Source organism: Mobula hypostoma, unplaced genomic scaffold (assembly GCF_963921235.1).
Source record: "Mobula hypostoma unplaced genomic scaffold, sMobHyp1.1 scaffold_183, whole genome shotgun sequence".
NCBI classification, from domain to species: domain Eukaryota; kingdom Metazoa; phylum Chordata; class Chondrichthyes; order Myliobatiformes; family Myliobatidae; genus Mobula; species Mobula hypostoma.
In genome coordinates this window covers 27,988-48,200 of record NW_026948184.1, presented here as the reverse complement: position 1 = coordinate 48,200, position 20,213 = coordinate 27,988, and the positions used below count along the sequence as shown (strand labels likewise).

General features: G+C 59.2%; 1 protein-coding gene across 1 annotated transcript in view; it reads right to left on the bottom strand.

The window, feature by feature from the left end:
- LOC134341509 (chloride channel protein-like) overlaps positions 1-13,790 on the bottom strand; it is a 98,642-nt gene extending 84,852 nt beyond the window's left edge. The window contains exons 1-2 of the mRNA XM_063039380.1: positions 13,592-13,790; positions 2,724-2,877 (exon numbers count right to left, since the gene is read on the bottom strand). Of these exons, the coding sequence (XP_062895450.1) occupies positions 2,724-2,877; positions 13,592-13,642 (205 nt within the window). The 5' untranslated portion in view covers positions 13,643-13,790. The remainder of the gene's footprint in view (positions 1-2,723; positions 2,878-13,591) is intronic.
- Positions 13,791-20,213: the final 6,423 nt, after the last annotated feature.

Sequence of the window (20,213 nt, the reverse complement as noted above, 5' to 3'; positions counted from 1 at the left end):
ACCTTCTACGTTCCAAGGAATGAAGACCCAACTTGTTCAACCTTTCTCTGTAACTTAGGAGATGAAACCTAGGCAACATTTTAGTAAATCTCCTCTGTACTCTCTCAATTTTATTGACGTCTTTCCTATAATTCAGTGACCAGAACTATACACAAATCTCTTGAGGAGATCCTGCCGTACACTTCCTGACACTGCACCTCAGATTTCTTGAACTGGCTCTCCATTTGGAAAACAGTCCGCACCTTTGCTGCTTCTGTCAAAGTGCGGGACTGTACGCTTCCCGACACTGCATCCCATCAGCCAACTCTCCACCCGTTCTCTCAATCTGTCTAAACCCTACCGCAGCCTCTCGACGTCCTCCGGACTACATGCCCCTCCACCTATCGTCCTCAAGCCTGGCCACGAAGCCGTCAATCCCATCGTCCAAGTCACTGACATATAATGTAAAGGGTTCGCTCCCGACACAGACCCCCGTGGGAACAACACTCGTCGCTGACAGCCAACCAGAAAAGGCTCCTTTTCATAGAAACATAGAAAATAGGTGCAGGAGTAGGCCATTCGGCCCTTCGAGCCTGCACCGCCATTTATTATGATCATGGCTGATCATCCAACTCAGAACCTTGCACCAGCCTTCCCTCCGTACCCCCTGATCCCTTTAGCCACAAGGGCCATATCTAACTCCCTCTTAAATATAGCCAATGAACTGGCCTCAACTGTTTCCTGTGGCAGAGAATTCCACAGATTCACCACTCTCTGTGTGAAGAAGTTTTTCCTCATCTCGGTCCTAAAAGGCTTCCCCTTTATCCTCAAACTGTGACCCCTCGTTCTGGACTTTCCCAACATCGGGAACAATCTTCCTGCATCCAGCCTGTCCAATCCCTTTAGGATTTTATACGTTTCAATCAGATCCCCCCTCAATCTTCTAAATTCCAATGAGTATAAGCCTAGTTGATCCAGTCTTTCTTCATATGAAAGTCCTGCCATCCCAGGAATCAATCTGGTGAATCTTCTTTGTACTCCCTCTATGGCAAGGATGTCTTTCCTCAGATTAGGGGACCAAAACTTCACACAATACTCCAGGTGTGGTCTCACCAAGGCCTTGTACAACTGCAGTAGTACCTCCCTGCTCCTGTACTCGAATCCTCTCGCTATAAATGCCAGCATACCATTCGCCTTTTTCACCGCCTGCTGTACCTGCATGCCCACTTTCAATGACTGGTGTATAATGACACCCAGGTCTCGTTGCACCTCCCCTTTTCCTAATAGACCACCATTCAGATAATAATCTGTTTTCCTATTTTTGCCACCAAAGTGGATAACTTCACATTTATCCACATTAAATTGCATCTGCCATGAGTTTGCCCACTCACCCAACCTATCCAAGTCACCCTGCATCCTCTTAGCATCCTCCTCACTGCTAACACTGCCACCCAGCTTCGTGTCATCCGCAAACTTGGAGATGCTGCATTTAATTCCCTCATCCAAGTCATTAATATATATTATAAACAACTGGGGTCCCAGCACTGAGCCTTGCGGTACCCCACTAGTCACCGCCTGCCATTCTGAAAAGGTCCCGTTTATTCCCACTCTTTGCTTCCTGTCTGCCAACCAATTCTCCACCCACACCAATACCTTACCCCCAGTACCGTGTGCTTTAAGTTTGCACACTAATCTCCTGTGTGGGACCTTGTCAAAAGCCTTTTGAAAATCCAAATATACCACATCCACTGGTTCTCCCCTATCCATGCTCGTACCTTTCCTGTAACAGCCTCGAGCGTGACACCTCCCAGGTGTTTAAACCCCCCTCACCTTTATCCACCCTGCTTGTTATTTCCTCAAAGAATTTCAACATATATGTCAAGCACGATCTATAGTCATACTTTATTGATCCCGGGGGAAATTTCCCCACAAGGATTTCCCTCTCTCCTTCTGTCTCCCTCTCGCTCCTGTCCCCTCTCCTTCCCTCACTTTCTCCTCTTGCCTCTCCCTTCTCCCTCCCCCTCTCTCCCCTCTTCCGCCTCTCCTTCCTTCTCCCCCTCCCTCACTTTCTCCTCTTGCCTCTCCTCTCTCCTTCCTTCTCCCTCCCCCCTCTTCCGCCTCTCCTTCCTTCTCCCCCTCTCCCTCCCTGCCTCTCTCTCTCCCCTTCTCTATTCTCCTCCTCCCTCTCTCCTCCCCTCTCTTCCCACCCTCTCCCTCCTTTCCCCTCCTCTCTCGTTCTCCCTCTCCGCCGCCGAAGCCTGATACGAACTCGGGCCGGGCCGCGTCCAGGGTATCAGTTCTGGGCACCCCGTTACAGGGAGGGTGAGGTGAGGTTTGGGCTGTGGGGGGGGGGGGTTGCCTTTGGGGAGGGTGCGGGGGACCCTGCCCGGGGTTAGAGGTCACGAGCTGCGACCGGCAGCCCGACAGGCCTGGGCGGCTTTCGCCCGAGGCTGAGGGGGAGGACAGAGAGAGGTTTATAAAATCACGAGGGGCACAGACAGGATCTTTCATCTCCGCCCCCCCCCCAGGGGGGGGAGTTATCTAATCCCAGAGGGCGTGTATTTAAGGTGGGGGGGGTGTAATTTCAAAGGAGGTATGAGGGCAAGTTTTGGGCAGCTGGCATGCGGTCCCTGGGGTGGCACTGGTGGAGGCAGAGACGATCTCTTCCCCCCGGCCCCCAATCTCCCTCCCCACACCGCCCACCCCCCCGTCTCCCGGAGATACCAGTAGGGTAGGGTCCGTACCTGCCCAGCAGGCCCCCTGGTCCCGCTTCCCCTCTTCCGCCGCTGGCGTCCCTGAGCGGCCGCCCGGCTCCCGCCACGAGTGCCCGTCCTGCAGGTGGGTGGGGGCTCCCTTCTTGGGGGGGTCGGGCTCCTGCTCCGTGTAGTGTCCATAGAGCTGAGGGGGTGCGGGAGGGAGGGAGGCAGGGGGGGGAGGTTAGTACCGGAAGGAGAAGGGCAGGGTGGGGTGGGGGGCAGAAAGAGAGGTCAGGAACAAAGTTTGGGGGGGGGGTGAGGAGGGGATGGAGGTGGGAAACAATGGGAAGAGGGGGAAATTAATACTTGGTCCAATAGGAGGGAGGGAATGGAAGCCACAAACCAATCAGAAAAAAGGGGGACGGAGATCGGGACCAATAGGAAAGTGGGGGGGGGTGGAGTTTGGAACGGCTGGGAGGGGGGGAAAGGGGGAGGGATCGGGCACCAGGACCAACGGGGGGAGCAGTGTCAAAGGATGCGACCCAATGGGAGGGCGGGGCTGGGCTTTGGGGCCAATGGGAGAGCGGGAGTAGGGGGACGGGACCAATGGGGAAGGGAGGGCAGGTGTCGGAACCAATAAGGGGGTAAGGGATGGAGATGGGGACCAATGGGAGGGAAGGGATGGAGATGGGGACCAATTGGAGGGAAGTGATGGAGATGGGGACCAAGGGGAGGGAAGGGATGGAGATGGGGACCAATCGGAGGGAAGTGATGGAGATGGGGACCAATGGGAGAGAAGGGATGGAGATGGGGACCAATGAGAGGGAAGGGCTGGAGATGGGGACCAATCGGAGGGAAGTGATGGAGATGGGGACGAATGGGAGGGAAGGAAGAATTGGAGATCGGGTCCAATAGGAGGGAAGGGATGAAGAGATGGACCAATAGGAGGGAAGGGATGGAGAGCTACTAACAGGAAGGAAGGGATTGAAGTTGGGACCAATAGGAGGGAAGGGATGGAGATCTGGACCAATGGGACGGAAGGGATGGAGAGCTGGACCAATAGGAGGGAAGGGGTGGAGAGCTAGACCAATAAGAAGGAAGGGATGGAGACAGGGACCAATACGAGGGAAGGAATGGCAATCCGGACCAATGACACGGAAGGGATGGAGATGGGGACCAATAGGAGGGAAGAGATGGAGATCCTGACCAATGGGAAGTAAGGGATGGAGAGATGGACCAATAGGAGAGAGGAATACAGAGATGGGAAACAGAGAGTATGAAGAGAGTGGTGATAGGAGGAAAAGGTTGACATAAGCACCCAATGGGAAGGCTGGGAAGCAGATCAGAACTAACAGGAGGAAGAGGAACGGGATCCAACAGAAGGGAGGGTGTGAGGGAATGCAGAAGTCAACCAATAAGAGGGGAGGGATGGAGACGGGAACCAATAGGAGAGCGGAGGGGCACAGAGATGGGAACCAATAGGAAGGAGGGGTACATGGATGGGAACCAATAGGAAAGAAGATATGGTTAAGACACAGAAGCGAGAGCAGACAATCGAAGACGGGACCCCCACACCGCAGCCCTGCCCGTCCCAGGGCCCCGCAAGTTCAGGAGTCACCGTCCCAGCACCAGAACAGCTCCAGATAAGGAACGGGTCGAGATGGGGTCGAGGAAGCCTTCCAGACAAGAGACGGGAAGGCAGATCCCCTGGGACAGAACATCGCCGTCCCACCGACCCGTGGGTCAGGGAGGGAGGGAGGGGGTAAATCGGCCTGGGCTCGCCCTACCTATCCCGGTCCCACCGACCCAATATGCAGACAGGGTGGGGCTCAAAGGAGGGAGTGGATGGGGGAAACAGAGGGGTGTAGGGGAGGGAGGCTGTGACGGAAACGGGGAGGGGTGTAGGGGAGGGAGGGGGTGACGGAGACGGGGAGGGATGTAGGGGGAGGGAGGGGGAGGAAGACGGGGAGGGGTGTAGGGGAGGGAGGGGGTGAGGGAGACGGGGAGGGGTGTAGGGGAGGGAGGGGGTGACGGAGACGGGGAGGGATGTAGGGGAGGGAGGGGGAGGAAGACGGGGAGGGGCGTAGGGGAGGGAGGGGGTGACGGGGACGGGGAGGGGAGTAGGGGAGGGAGGGGGTGAGGGAGACGGGGAGGGAGGGGGGACAGAGACGGAGAGGGGTGTAGGGGAGGGAGGGGGTGATGGAGACGGGGAGGGGTGTAGGGGAGGTAGGGGGTGATGAAGACGGGGAGGGGTGTAGGGGAGGGAGGGGGTGACGGGGACGGGGAGGGGTGTAGGGGAGGGAGGGGCTGATGGAGACTGGGAGGGGTGTAGGGGAGGGAGGGGGTGACAGAGACGGAGAGGGGTGTAGGGGAGGGAGGGGGTGATGGAGATGGGGAGGAGTGTAGGGGAGGGTGGGGGTGACGAAAACGGGGAGGGGTGTAGGGGAGGGAGGGGGTGACGGAGACGGGGAGGGGTGTAGGGGAGGGAGGGGGTGAAGGAGACGGGGAGGGGTGTAGGGGAGGGAGGGGGAGGAAAACGGGGAGGGGTGTAGGGGAGGGAGGGGGTGACGGGGACGGGGAGGGGAGTAGGGGAGGGAGGGGGTGAGGGAGACGGGGAGAGAGGGGGTGACAGAGACGGAGAGGGGTGTAGGGGAGGGAGGGGGTGATGGAGACGGGGAGGGGTGTAGGGGAGGTAGGGGGTGATGAAGACGGGGAGGGGTGTAGGGCAGGGAGGGGGTGACGGGGACGGGGAGGGGTGTAGGGGAGGGAGGGGCTGATGGAGACTGGGAGGGGTGTAGGGGAGGGAGGGGGTGACAGAGACGGAGAGGGGTGTAGGGGAGGGAGGGGGTGATGGAGATGGGGAGGAGTGTAGGGGAGGGAGGGGGTGACGGAGACGGGGAGGGGTGTAGGGGAGGGAGGGGGTGACGGGGACGGGGAGGGGTGTAGGGGAGGGAGGGGCTGATGGAGACTGGGAGGGGTGTAGGGGAGGGAGGGGGTGACAGAGACGGAGAGGGGTGTAGGGGAGGGAGGGGGTGATGGAGATGGGGAGGAGTGTAGGGGAGGGAGGGGGTGATGGAGACAGGGAGGTGTGTAAGGGTGGGAGGGTGTGACGGAGACGGGGAGGGGTGTAGGGAAGGGAGGGGGTGATGGAGACGGGGAGGGGTGTAGGGGAGGTAGGGGGTGATGAAGACGGGGAGGGGCGTAGGGGAGAGAGGGGGTGACGAGGACGGGGAGGGGTGTAGGGGAGGGAGGGGGTGACAGAGACGGAGAGGGGTGTAGGGGAGGGAGGGGGTGATGGAGACGGGGAGGGGTGTAGGGGAGGTAGGGGGTGATGAAGACGGGGAGGGGTGTAGGGGAGGGAGGGGTGACGGAGACGGGGAGGGGTGTAGGGGAGGGAGGGGTGACAGAGACAGGGAGGAGCGTAGGGGAGGGAGGGGGTGACGGAGACGGGGAGGGGTGTAGGGGAGGGAGGGGGTGACAGAGACGGAGAGGGGTGTAGGGGAGGGAGGGGGTGATGGAGGTGGGGAGGAGTGTAGGGGAGGGTGGGGGTGATGGAGACGGGGAAGTGTGTAGGGGTGGGAGGGGGTGACGGAGACAGGGAGGGGCGTAGGGGAGAGAGGGGGTGACGGAGACGGGGAGGGGTGTAGGGGAGGGAGGGGGTGACGGAGACGGGGTGGTGTGTAGGGGAGGGAGAGCGTGACGGAGACGGGGGGATTGTAGGGGAGGGGGGTGAGGGAGACGGGGAGGGGTGTAGGGGAGGGAGGGGGTGACGGAGACGGGGAGGGGTGTAGGGGAGGGAGGGGGTGAGGGAGACGGGGAGGGGTGTAGGGGAGGGAGGGGGTGACGGAGACGGGGAGGGGTGTAGGGGAGGTAGGGGGTGATGAAGACGGGGAGGGGCGTAGGGGAGAGAGGGGGTGACGAGGACGGGGAGGGGTGTAGGGGAGGGAGGGGTGACAGAGACGGGGAGGGGCGTAGGGGAGGGAGGGGGTGACGGGGACGGGGAGGGGTGTAGGGGAGGGAGGGGGTGACAGAGACGGAGAGGGGTGTAGGGGAGGGAGGGGGTGATGGAGGTGGGGAGGAGTGTAGGGGAGGGTGGGGGTGATGGAGACGGGGAGGTGTGTAGGGGTGGGAGGGGGTGACGGAGACAGGGAGGGGGTGACGGAGACGGGGTGGGGTGTAGGGGAGGGAGAGCGTGACGGAGACGGGGGGGTTGTAGGGGAGGGAGGGGATGACAGATGGGGAGGGGTGTAGGGGAAGGAGGGGTGACGGAGATGGGGAGGGGTGAAGGGGAGGGAGGGGGTGAGGGAGACGGGGAGGGGTGTAGGGGAGGGAGGGGGTGAGGGAGACGGGGAGGGGTGTAGGGGAGGGAGGGGGTGACGGAGACGGGGAGGGGTGTAGGGGAGGGAGGGGGTGAGGGAGACGGGGAGGGGTGTAGGGGAGGGAGGGGGTGACGGAGACGGGGAGGGGTGTAGGGGAGGGAGGGGGTGAGGGAGATGGGGAGGGGTGTAGGGGAGGGAGGGGGTGACGGAGACGGGTAGGGGTGTAGGGGAGGGAGGGGGTGAGGGAGACGGGGAAGGGTGAAAGGGAGGGAGGGGGTGACGGAGACGGGGAGGGGTGTAGGGGAGGGAGGGGGTGAGGGAGACGGGGAAGGGTGAAAGGGAGTGAGTGGGTGACGGAGATGGGGAGGGGTGTAGGGGAGGGTGGGGGTGACGGAGATGGGGAGGGGTGTAGGGGAGGGTGGGGGTGACGGAGATGGGGAGGGGTGTAGGGGTGGGAGGGTGTGACGGAGACGGGGAGGGGTGTAGGGGAGGGAGGGGGTGACGGAGACGGGGAGTAGTGTAGGGGAGGGAGGGGGTGACGGAGACGGGGAGGGGTGTAGGGGAGGGAGGGGGTGAGGGAGACGGGGAGGGGTGCAGGGGAGGGAGGGGGTGAGGGAGATGGGGAGGGGTGTAGGGGAGGGAGGGTGTGAGGGAGACGGGGAGGGGTGTAGGGGAGGGAGGGGGTGACGGAGATGGGGAGGGGTGTAGGGGAGGGAGGGGGTGATGGAGATGGGGAGGGGTGTAGGGGAGGGAGGGGGTGATGGAGACGGGGAGGGGTGTAGGGGAGGGAGAGGGTGACGGAGACGGGGAGGGGTGTAGGGGTGGGAGGGGGTGACGGAGACGGGGAGGGGTGTAGGGGAGGGAGGGGGTGAGGGAGACGGGGAGGGGTGTAGGGGAGGGAGGGGGTGAGGGAGACGGGGAGGGGTGCAGGGGAGGGAGGGGGTGATGGAGATGGGGAGGGGTGTAGGGGAGGGAGGGGGTGACGGAGATGGGGAGGGGTGTAGGGGAGGGAGGGGGTGACGGAGACGGGGAGGGAGGGGGTGACGGAGACGGGGAGGGGTGTAGGGGAGGGAGGGGGTGACGGAGATGGGGAGGGGTGTAGGGGAGGGAGGGGGTGACGGAGATGGGGAGGGGTGTAGGGGAGGGAGGGGGTGACGGAGACGGGGAGGGGTGTAGGGGAGGGAGGGGGTGATGGAGACGGGGAGGGGTGTAGGGGAAGGAGGGGGTGACGGAGACGGGGAGGATGTAGGGGAGGGAGGGGGTGACGGAGACGGGGAGGATGTAGGGGAGGGAGGGGTGATGGAGATGGGGAGGGGTGTAGGGGAGGGAGGGGTTGACGGAGACGGAGATGGGGAGGGGTGAAGGGGAGGGAGGGGGTGACGGAGACGGGGAGGGGTGTAGGGGAGGGAGGGGGTGACGGAGACGGGGAGGGGTGTAGGGGAGGGAGGGGGTGAGGGAGACGGGGAGGGGTGTAGGGGAGGGAGGGGGTGACGGAGACGGGAGGGGTGTAGGGGAGGGAGGGGGTGAGGGAGACGGGGAGGGGTGTAGGGTAGGGAGGGGGTGACGGAGACGGGGAGGGGTGTAGGGGAGGTAGGGGGTGATGAAGACGGGGAGGGGCGTAGGGGAGAGAGGGGGTGACGAGGACGGGGAGGGGTGTAGGGGAGGGAGGGGGTGACAGAGACGGGGAGGGGTGTAGGGGAGGGAGGGGGTAATGGAGACGGGGAGGGGTGTAGGGGAGGGAGGGGGTGACAGAGACGGGGAGGGGTGTAGGGGAGGGAGGGGTGACAGAGACGGGGAGGGGCGTAGGGGAGGGAGGGGGTGACGGGGACGGGGAGGGGTGAAGGGGAGGGAGGGGGTGACAGAGACGGAGAGGGGTGTAGGGGAGGGAGGGGGTGATGGAGGTGGGGAGGAGTGTAGGGGAGGGTGGGGGTGATGGAGACGGGGAGGTGTGTAGGGGTGGGAGGGGGTGACGGAGACAGGGAGGGGGTGACGGAGACGGGGTGGGGTGTAGGGGAGGGAGAGCGTGACGGAGACGGGGGGGTTGTAGGGGAGGGAGGGGATGACAGATGGGGAGGGGTGTAGGGGAAGGAGGGGTGACGGAGATGGGGAGGGGTGAAGGGGAGGGAGGGGGTGAGGGAGACGGGGAGGGGTGTAGGGGAGGGAGGGGGTGAGGGAGACGGGGAGGGGTGTAGGGGAGGGAGGGGGTGAGGGAGACGGGGAGGGGTGTAGGGGAGGGAGGGGGTGACGGAGACGGGGAGGGGTGTAGGGGAGGGAGGGGGTGAGGGAGACGGGGAGGGGTGTAGGGGAGGGAGGGGGTGAGGGAGACGGGGAAGGGTGAAAGGGAGGGAGGGGGTGACGGAGACGGGGAGGGGTGTAGGGGAGGGAGGGGGTGAGGGAGACGGGGAAGGGTGAAAGGGAGTGAGGGGGTGACGGAGATGGGGAGGGATGTAGGGGAGGGTGGGGGTGACGGAGATGGGGAGGGGTGTAGGGGAGGGAGGGGGTGACGGAGACGGGGAGGGGTGTAGGGGAGGGAGGGGGTGACGGAGACGGGGAGGGGTGTAGGGGAGGGAGGGGGTGAGGGAGACGGGGAGGGGTGTAGGGGAGGTAGGGGGTGATGAAGACGGGGAGGGGTGTAGGGGAGGGAGGGGGTGACGGGGACGGGGAGGAGTGTAGGGGAGGGAGGGTGTGACGGAGACGGGGAGGGGTGTAGGGGAGGGAGGGGGTGAGGGAGACGGGGAGGGGTGTAGGGGAGGTAGGGGGTGATGAAGACGGGGAGGGGTGTAGGGGAGGGAGGGGGTGACGGAGACGGGGAGGGGTGTAGGGGAGGGAGGGGTGACAGAGAAGGGAGGGGTGTAGGGGAGGGAGGGGGTGATGGAGACGGGGAGGGGTGTAGGGGAGGGAGGGGTGATGGAGATGGGGAGGGGTGTAGGGGAGGGAGGGGGTGATGGAGACGGGGAGGGGTGTAGGGGAGGGAGGGGGTGACGGAGACGGGGAGGGGTGTAGGGGAGGGAGGGGGTGATGGAGATGGGGAGGGGTGTAGGGGAGGGAGGGGGTGAGGGAGACAGGGAGGGGTGTAGGGGAGGGAGGGGGTGAAGGAGACGGGGAGGGGTGTAGGGGAGGGAGGGGGTGAGGGAGACGGGGAGGGGTGTAGGGGAGGGAGGGGGTGACGGAGACGGGGAGGGGTGTAGGGGAGGGAGGGGGTGAGGGAGACGGGGAGGGGTGTAGGGGAGGGAGGGGGTGACGGAGACGGGGAGGGGTGTAGGGGAGGGAGGGGGTGACGGAGACGGGGAGGGGTGTAGGGGAGGGAGGGGGTGACGGAGATGGGGAGGGGTGTAGGGGAGGGAGGGGGTGACGGAGACGGGGAGGGGTGTAGGGGAGGGAGGGGGTGAGGGAGACGTGGAGGGGTGTAGGGGAGGGAGGGGGTGATGGAGACGGGGAGGGGTGTAGGGGAGGGAGGGGGTGATGGAGACGGGGAGGGGTGTAGGGGAGGGAGGGGGTGACAGAGACGGGGAGGGGTGTAGGGGAGGGAGGGAGTGACGGAGACGGGGAGGGAGGGGGTGACGGAGACGGGGAGGGTTGTAGGGAAGGGAGGGGGTGACGGAGACGGGGAGGGGTGTAGGGGAGGGAGGGGGTGAGGGAGACGGGGAGGGGTGTAGGGGAGGGAGGGGGTGATGGAGACGGGGAGGGGTGTAGGGGAGGGAGGGGGTGACGGAGACGGGGAGGGGTGTAGGGGAGGGAGGGGGTGATGGAGACGGGGAGGGGTGTAGGGGAGGGAGGGGGTGATGGAGACGGGGAGGGGTGTAGGGGAGGGAGGGGGTGACGGAGACGGGGAGGGGTGTAGGGGAGGGAGGGGTGACAGAGAAGGGAGGGGTGTAGTGGTCTTACACAGGTGAATAACTTCCCTACCCATCTCTGACTGGGAACAGACAGACCTCCCCTTGCATGGGGTGGGGGACATGTTAGGAAACAGCCTCCCTGCAGCATCCCCCCGTTATAAACAGTCTGCGTCGTTCGGAAGAATTTAAATTAAATTACTTTTGACAGAGAGATGCAAAGACTGGCCAGCATCATGTTACACAGACTGTTTACAGTGTGGGTCATCGCTCCAAATTCCTGGGTCAGACCCACACACACCGGGAGCACCGTGCACAGTTCCCGTCTCCGTATCCCCCCCCCGGGTCAGACCCACACACACCGGGAGCACCGTGCACAGTTCCCGTCTCCGTATCCCCCCTGGGTCAGACCCACACACACCGGGAGCACCGTGCACAGTTCCTGTCTCCATATCCCCCCCCGGGTCAGACCCACACACACCGGGATCACCGTGCACAGTTCCCGTCTCCGTATCCCCCCCGGGTCAGACCCACACACACCGGGAGCACCGTGCACAGTTCCCGTCTCCGTATGCCCCCCCCCCAGGTCAGACCCACACACACCGGGAGCACCGTGCACAGTTTCTGTCTCCGTATCCCCCTGGGTCAGACCCACACACACCGGGAACACCGTGCACAGTTCCCGTCTCCGTATCCCCCCCGGGTCAGACCCACACACACCGGGAGCACCGTGCACAGTTCCCGTCTCCGTATCCCCCCTGGGTCAGACCCACACACACCGGGAGCACCGTGCACAGTTCCCGTCTCCGTATCCCCCCTGGGTCAGACCCACACACACCGGGAACACCGTGCACAGTTCCCGTCTCCGTATCCCCCCCGGGTCAGACCCACACACACCGGGAGCACCGTGCACAGTTCCCGTCTCCGTATCCCCCCCGGGTCAGACCCACACACACCGGGAGCACCGTGCACAGTTCCCGTCTCCGTATCCCCCCCGGGTCAGACCCACACACACCGGGAGCACCGTGCACAGTTCCCGTCTCCGTATCCCCCCTGGGTCAGACCCACACACACTGGGAGCACCGTGCACAGTTCCTGTCTCCATATCCCCCCTGGGTCAAACACAGGCAGCGTCTTTCCTACAGCGGGGGCGACCAAAACCGAACACCGTACTCCCAGCGCGGCCTCACCGACGTCTCGTACGACTGGGACGTGACCCCCCGACTCCCGTACTCAGTGTCCTGACTGATGAAGGCCAGCGTGTCAAACGCCTTCTTCACCGTCCCGTCTACCTGTGACTCCACTTTCGGGGAACCGTGTCCCCGTACCCCTGGGTCCCTCTGTTCTACAACACTCCCCGGGGTCCCCGTCTACCCGTGACCCCACTTTCGGGGAACCGTGTCCCCGTACCCCCGGGTCCCTCTGTTCCACGACGTTCCCCGGGGTCCCCGTCTACCCGTGACCCCACTTTCGGGGAACCGTGTCCCCGTACCCCTGTGCCCCTCTGTTCCACAGCCCTCCCCGGGGTCCCCGTCTACCCGTGACCCCACTTTCGGGGAACCGTGTCCCCGTACCCCCGGGTCCCTCTATTCTACAACGCTCCCCGGGGTCCCCGTCTACCCGTGACCCCACTTTCAGGGAACCGTGTCCCCGTACCCCTGGGTCCCTCTGTTCCACGACGCTCCCCGGGGTCCCCGTCTACCCGTGACCCCACTGTCGGGGAACCGTGTCCCTGTACCCCTGGGTCCCTCTGTTCTACAATGCTCCCCGTCTACCCGTGACTCCACTTTCGGGGAACCGTGTCCCCGTACCCCCGGGTCCCTCTGTTCCACAACCCTCCCCGGGGTCCCCGTCTACCCGTGACTCCACTTTCGGGGAACTGTGTCCCCGTACCCCTGGGTCCCTCTGTTCCACGACGCTCCCCGGGGTCCCCGTCTACCCGTGACCCCACTTTCGGGGAACCGTGTCCCCGTACCCCTGGGTCCCCTCTGTTCGAATCCGTTTCTAGTTTCTGACAAGTGCTGGGCCGACCGCCCTATCTCTGCCCGGCGACAGGCTTTCCCTGAATAACCGTCCCTTTTCCGTAAGCTGACTCCCAGGTACCGCGGCTAAATAAAACCCTGCTGCAGCCTTGGCCTGGAGTGCCGAGTTCAGTTCCCGTCGCCCTGCTCTGTGCGGGAGGGGTGTGGAGAGAGGGGTTTCCCCGGGGACCCTGCCTGGATTGGAGCGCACAGGAGGCCGGACGCACCTGGGCTCTTTTCTGCGGAGCGCGGGAGGCCGGTCGGGGTGTAGAAGATGACCAGGGGGAGAAGGTCACATGCCAGAGGGCGTGTGTTTAAGGTGTGGGGGGGGGCGGTGTGCAGTTTCAAAGCAGAGGTTCTGGTTCGCACCGGGAGCGGTGCGGTGCCTAAAATGTGGGTCCGGGGGGTGGTGGTGGTGGACGATCGGGGCGTTCCGGTGGACGCGCAGGGAAGGGAGGGGAGACGGGTGAGAGGAGGGCTGGCGGGGGGGGGGGGTTGGAAACTCGCTGCGGGTCTGACCACGAGCTGGAAGGATCCAGCACCAGGATCGCCGGGCTGGAGATCGGAGGGGAGAGGGGGAGTCGCCAGGCAACGGGGGGCCAGGATTACAAGCGCGGAAGGAGGGAGACGTGTCGTGGCGGGCCAGCAGGGGGAAGGGCGTGTCGGAGAGCTCCGCGCGCGGTCTCCGGGGTGCCCACACACACGCGTGCGCCCTCCCGCAGCGGCCCCCTCCCCACGCTCACCACGGTGGGGTTGTAGCGGAGCGTCCTCCTGTCCGGGAGATCGGACTCCATGTCTGGTGGCAGTGCTGGAGACGGGGGAGGGACAGGGAACTGCGCCAGGATATGAGACGTTGTCCCAGCGAGAGGGGGGGAGAGAGACAGAGAGAGGGGAGAGACAGGACAAGAGGGGGAGAGAGACAGAGAGAGAGGAAGAGGGAGAGGGGTGGAGGGAGAGATAGCGGGAGGGAGGGTGGGAGGGAGGGAGGGAGCGAGTTAGGGAAAGTGAAAGAGTTAGCAAGAGAGAGAGAGAGAGAAGAGACAGCTTGCTTGTGAATCTGATCCCTGAGTAAGGGCCACGAGCCAGAGATAGATCATGAACAGGGACACCAGGGAGGGTGTATACCTTTTCCCTTGGCAAGAGAGAGAGGTGCGACCCAGGAGGAGAGGGAGGGAGAGGCGGAGGGGGAGGGGGAGGGGGGAAGAAGGGAGGAGGAGCCGTCCCGAGTCGAGGATACGCGTATGCAATCATATAAACACGCACACACACACAATGTAGTACAATACAGGACAGGAAAAGGCCATTCGGCCCACAATGCTGTGCTGGCCCAGCTGAAAAGCAAATCTAAAACACCCAAACACTGATCCCTCCTCTCCGCACCCTGTCCGTATCCCTCCATCTTCCTCACGTCCCTGTGCCTCTCCAAACGTCTCTCAAAAGCCTCGAATGTATTTATCACCACCCACCACTCTCTGGGTAAAAAACTTACCCCTCACTTTCAATGTCTGCCCTCTGGTGTCAGACATTTCAACCCCGGGAAACAGATACTGTCTGTCCACTCTCTCTCTCTGCCTCTCACAGTCTTATAAACCTCTCTCAGATCTCCCCTCGGCCACCGTCGCTCCAGAGAAATCTACCCAGGTTTACCCAGCCCCTCGTGAGAGCGCACGCCCTCCAAAACCAGGCAGCGTCCCGGTGAGCCTCTCCTGCCCCCTCTCCAAAGCCCCGACGTCCTCCCTGTAGTGGGGAGACCAGAACACGGTGCAATATTCCAGATGGGGCCTCACCAGAGTTTTATAAAGTTCCAGCTTCACCTCCTGACTTTTAAACTCAATGCCTTGACTAACAAAAGCAAGCATTCCTTCTTAACCACCCCATCGACCTGAGTAGCCTCTTTCAAGGAGCTGTGAACTTGGACCCCGAGATCTCTCTGCTCAGAAACCCTGTTCAGGATCTTGCCCTTAACAGAGTGCTGCCTCCGTGCATTTGCCCTACCGAGGGGCAGCACCTCACATTTATCAGGGTTAAACTGCATCTGCCATCCCTCAGCCCATATCCGCTTCTGATCTATATCACACTGTAATCTTTGCCAGTCGTCTACACTATCCACAACTCCCCCAATCGTGGTGTCATCGGCAAATTCACTCACCCACCCATCTACCTTCCCATCCAGGTCAATTTATATACATCATGAACAGCAGACGTCCCAGCACAGATCCCTCGAGGAACACCACTAATTAGAGACCTTCAGCTCAAATAAGTCTCTTCAACCACGACCCCCCGTCCTCTCTGCGCAAGCCAGTTCTAAATCCAAGCAGACAATTCCCCGCAGACCTCATGCATCTCAATCTTCTGGATCTGCCTCCCGTGATGGACTTTGTCAAGTGCCTCCCTGAAACCCACGTAGACAACATCAAACACCAGAACGAATTTACACATACACACACACACACACACAGATAAACGTTAAACAAACACAGAGATACACGAACAGACATAGAAACACAGAAAATAGGTGCAGGAGTAGGCCATTCAGCCCTTCGAACCTGCACCGCCATTCAGTATGATCATGGCTGATCATCCAACTCAGAACCCTGTACCTGCCTTCCCTCCGTACCCCCTGATCCCCGTAGCCACAAGGGCCATATCTAACTCCCTCTTAAATATAGCCAATGAATTGGCCTCGACTGTTTCCTGTGGCAGAGAATTCCACAGATTCACCACTCTCTGTGTGAAGAAGTTCTTCCTAATCTCGGTCCTAAAAGGCTTCCCCTTTATCCTCAAACTGTGACCCCTCGTTCTGGACTTCCGCAACATCGAGAACAATCTTCCTGCATCTAGCCTGTCCAATCCCTTTAGGATTTTATTCGTTTCAATCAGATCCCCCCTCAATCTTCTACATTCCAGCGAGTATAAGCCTAGTCGATCCAGTCTTTCTTCATATGAAAGTCCTGCCATCCCAGGAATCAATCTGGTGAACCTTCTTTGTACTCCCTCTATGGCAAGGATGTCTTTCCTCAGATTAGGGGATCAAAACTGCACACAATACTCCAGGTGTGGTCTCACCAAGGCCTTGTACAACTGCAGTAGTACCTCCCTGCTCCTGTACTCGAATCCTCTCGCTATAAATGCCAGCATACCATTCGCCTTTTTCACCGCCTGCTGTACCTGCATGCCCACTTTCAAAGACTGGTGTATAATGACACCCAGGTCTCGTTGCACCTCCCCTTTTCCTAATCGGCCACCATTCAGATAATAATCTGTTTTCCTGTTCTTCCCACCAAAGTGGATAACTTCACATTTATCCACATTAAATTGCATCTGCCATGAACTTGCCCACTCACCCAACCTATCCAAGTCACCCTGCATCCTCTTAGCATCCTCCTCACTGCTAACACTGCCACCCAGCTTCGTGTCATCCGCAAACTTGGACACAGTGACAGTGCCAGGCGCTGGTACAGATTTCAGAAAGAAAGGAATTTTAATGCCACACATTTTAATTCCGCGTCCCATTCCCATTCTGACATGTCTATCCACGGCCTCCTCTACTGTCAAGATGAAGCCACACTCAGGTTGGAGGAACAACACCTTTTTATTTTCTTTCTTTTCAAATCTTTTTATTATTGTTACCTGTCTGTCTGTCTAGGTACCATATCCGATATGGACCCGACGCAGACTGGGAGACGGCTTTGCTGAACACCTACGCTCTGTCCGCCAGAGAAAGCAGGATCTCCCAGTGGCCACACATTTTAATTCCACGTCCCATTCCCATTCTGATATGTCTATCCACGGCCTCCTCTACTCTAAAGATGAAGCCACACTCAGGTTGGAGGAACAACACCTTATATTCCGTATGGGTAGCCTCCAACCTGATGGCATGAACATCGACTTCTCCAACTTCCGCTAGGCCCTACTTCCCCCTCGTACCCCATCTGTTACTTATTTATATACACACATTCTTTCTCTCACTCTCCTTTTTCTCCCTCTGTCCCTCTGAATATACCTCTTGCCCATCCTCTGGGTACCCCCCCACCTTGTCTTTCTTCCCGGACCTCCTGTCCCATGATCCTCTCGTATCCCTTTTGCCTATCACCTGTCCAGCTCTTGGCTCCATCCCTCCCCCTCCTGTCTTCTCCTATCATTTTGCATCTCCCCCCCCCCCAGCTTTCAAATCCCTTACTCACTCTTCCTTCAGTTAGTCCTGACGAAGGGTCTCGGCCTGAAACGTCGACTGCACCTCTTCCTATCCTTGCTGCCTGGCCTGCTGCGTTCACCATGTGTGTTGCTTGAATTTCCAGCATCTGCAGAATTCCTGTTGTTTGGACTTTGGTGACCATGGTTTTCCATATTGATGTATCCTTCGTTTTTTGGATGAGTTCCATTTCCTCGACGTGTAGCCACCTGGCTAGGCTTCTGATGTACATAAGCCGAGATCTTCCTCTGGGTTTGCTCCCCTCGATCTTTCCAGGGAGCATGAGTTTCTCTAGTTCATCTTTCCGCACGATGTGTCCCAGCAATCTGAGTTGTCCCTCTCTTATTGTTGGTATGAGTGATCGGACTGCTTGGGCTCTTCCGGGAACTCCTTCATTTGATGTGTGTGTGTGGCCCGTGATATTTTTAACATTCTCCTGTAGAACCATAATTCAGCCGCTCACATCTAGTCTCGTTTCCATTGCTGGGGAAATGGTCCAGTGTTCACTTCCATAAGTCAGGGTAGAATAAATGTATTCTGTTTTTAGTTGTTATTATTATTATTCAAAAATAACCCGAGTAACATCGAAATAAGCAACACTTACAATGTCTCAAGAAAAAAAAACATTAAAGATTGAAAAATTTTGGTGATAATTTAAAAAAAAAACCTACTACTACTTATATTCCATCTGGGTAGCCTCCAACCTGATGGCATGAACATTGACTTCTCTAACTTCCGTTAATGCCCCTCCACCCCTTCGTACCCCTCCCTTATTTATTATCTCCCTTTTTTTCCGTGTCTCTCGCTTTTTTCTCCCTCTGTCCCTCTCACTATACCCCTTGCCCATCCTCTGGGCTCCCCTCCCCCTTTCTTTCTCCCTCGGCCTCCTGTCTCATGATCCTCTCACATCCCCTTTGCCAATCACCTGTCCAACTCTTGGCTCCATCCCTCCCCCTCCCGTTTTCTCCCATCATTTCAGATCTCCCCCTCCCCGTCCCACTTTCAAATCTCTTACTGTCCCTTCTTTCAGCTAGTCCCGACGAAGGGTCCCGGCCCGAAACGTCGACTGTACGTCTCCCTAGAGATGCTGCCTGGCCTGCTTGGGGGGGAAGTTCTGCTTGTCAGCGGGCTCCAGCAGATGTCCCCTCCCGGTGGAAGTGTCCCGTCAAAGATCCACCCACCCACCCACAATCCGGGCCGCGCCCTCTTCCCTCAGCTCCCATCGGACCTGGGAAAGTGTATGGTCGTGCGCTTTGGCAGAAGAAATAAACGGGCAAACTATTATTTAAATGGGGGAGAGAATTCAAAGTTCTGAGATGCAACGGGACTTGGGAGTCCTCGTACAGGATTCCCTTAAGGTTAACCTCCAGGTTGAGTCAGTAGTGAAGAAGGCGAATGCAATGTTGGCATTCATTTCTAGAGGAATAGAGTACAGGAGCAGGGATGTGATGTTGAGGCTCTATAAGGCGCTGGTGAGACCTCACTTGGAGTACCGTGGGCAGTTTTGGTCTCCTTATTTAAGAAAGGATGTGCTGACGTTGGAGAGGGTACAGAGAAGATTCACTGGAATGATTCCGGGAATGAGAGGGTTAACATATGAGGAACGTTTGTCCGCTCTTGGACTGTATTCCTTGGAGTTTAGAAGAATGAGGAAACATTTTGAATGATGAAAGGCATGGACAGAGTGGATGTGGCAAAGTTGTTTCCCATGATGGGGGAGTCTAGTCCGAGGGGGCATGACTTAAGGATTGAAGGGCACCCATTCAGAACAGAGATGCGAAGAATTTTTTTTAGTCAGAGGGTGGTGAATCTATGGAATTTGTTGCCACGGGCGGCAGTGGAGGCCAAGTCATTGGGTGTTTTTAAGGCTGAGATTGATAGGTATCTGAGTAGCCAGGGCATCAAAGATTGTGGTGAGAAGGCGGGGGAATGGATCAGCTCATGACAAAATGGCAGAGCAGACTGGATGGGGCAAATGGCCGACTTCTGCTCCTTTGTTTTATGGCCTAAAGCCCAACTCCACCGGGCTCAGGAACAGCTATGGTACTGTGCGGGAGTCTCAAGGCTGATTTATATCTGTGTGTAGGCCTGATTTATACTTTTACATAGCCCTATGCCGTAGCTGAGTAACTCTGTAACTGAGTTTCTCAAGTCCCGGCAACATCCTTGTAAACCTTCTCTGCACTCTTTCAACCTTATTAATATCCTTCCTGTAATTTGGTGACCAAAACTGAACACAATACTCCAGATTCGGCCTCACCAATGCCTTATACAACCTCACCATAACATTCTTAACAATCTTCCTCCTCCTCCCTTCTCCCCTTCCCTCCTCCCTCTCTCCACCCACTCCTCAATCTCCCTCCTCCTCCTCCTCTCTCTCCTTCCCTCTCTCCCCCTCCTCCTCTCTTTCTCTTCCCCGTTCTCTCCTTCCTCCTCTTCTTCTGTCCCGTTCTATAGACAACAGACAACAGGTGCAGGAGTAGGCCATTCGGCCCTTCGAGCCAGCACCGCCATTCACTGTGATCCTGGCTGATCATCCACAATCTGTATCCAGTTCCTGCCTTATCCCCATAACCTCTGATTCCGCTATCTTTAAGAGCTCTATCCATCTCTTTCTTGAAAGCATCCAGAGTCTTGGCCTCCACTGCCTTCTGGGGCAGAGCATTCCACATATCCACCACTCTCTGGGTGAGAAAGTTTTTCCTCAACTCCGTTCTAAATGGCCGACCCCTTATTCTTAAACTGTGGCCTCTGGGTCTAGACTCACCCATCAGCGGGAACATGCTTCCTGCCTCCAGCATGTCCAATCCCTTAATAATCTTACATGTTTCAATCTGATCCCCTCTCAGCCTTCTAAATTCCAGTGTATACAAGCCCAGTCGCTCCAATCTTTCGACATATGACAGTCCCACCACTCCGGGAATTAACCTTGTGAACCTACGCTGCATTCCCTCAATAGCAAGAATGTCCTTCCTCAAATTTGGAGACCAAAACTGCACACAGTACTCCAGGTGTGGTCTCACCAGGGCCCTGTACAGCTGCAGAAGGACCTCTTTGCTCTTATACTCAATTCCCCTTGTTATGAAGGCCAGCATGTCATTAGCTTTCTTCACTGCCTGCTGTACCTGCATGCTTGCTTTCAGTGACTGATGTACAAGAACATCTAGATCTCG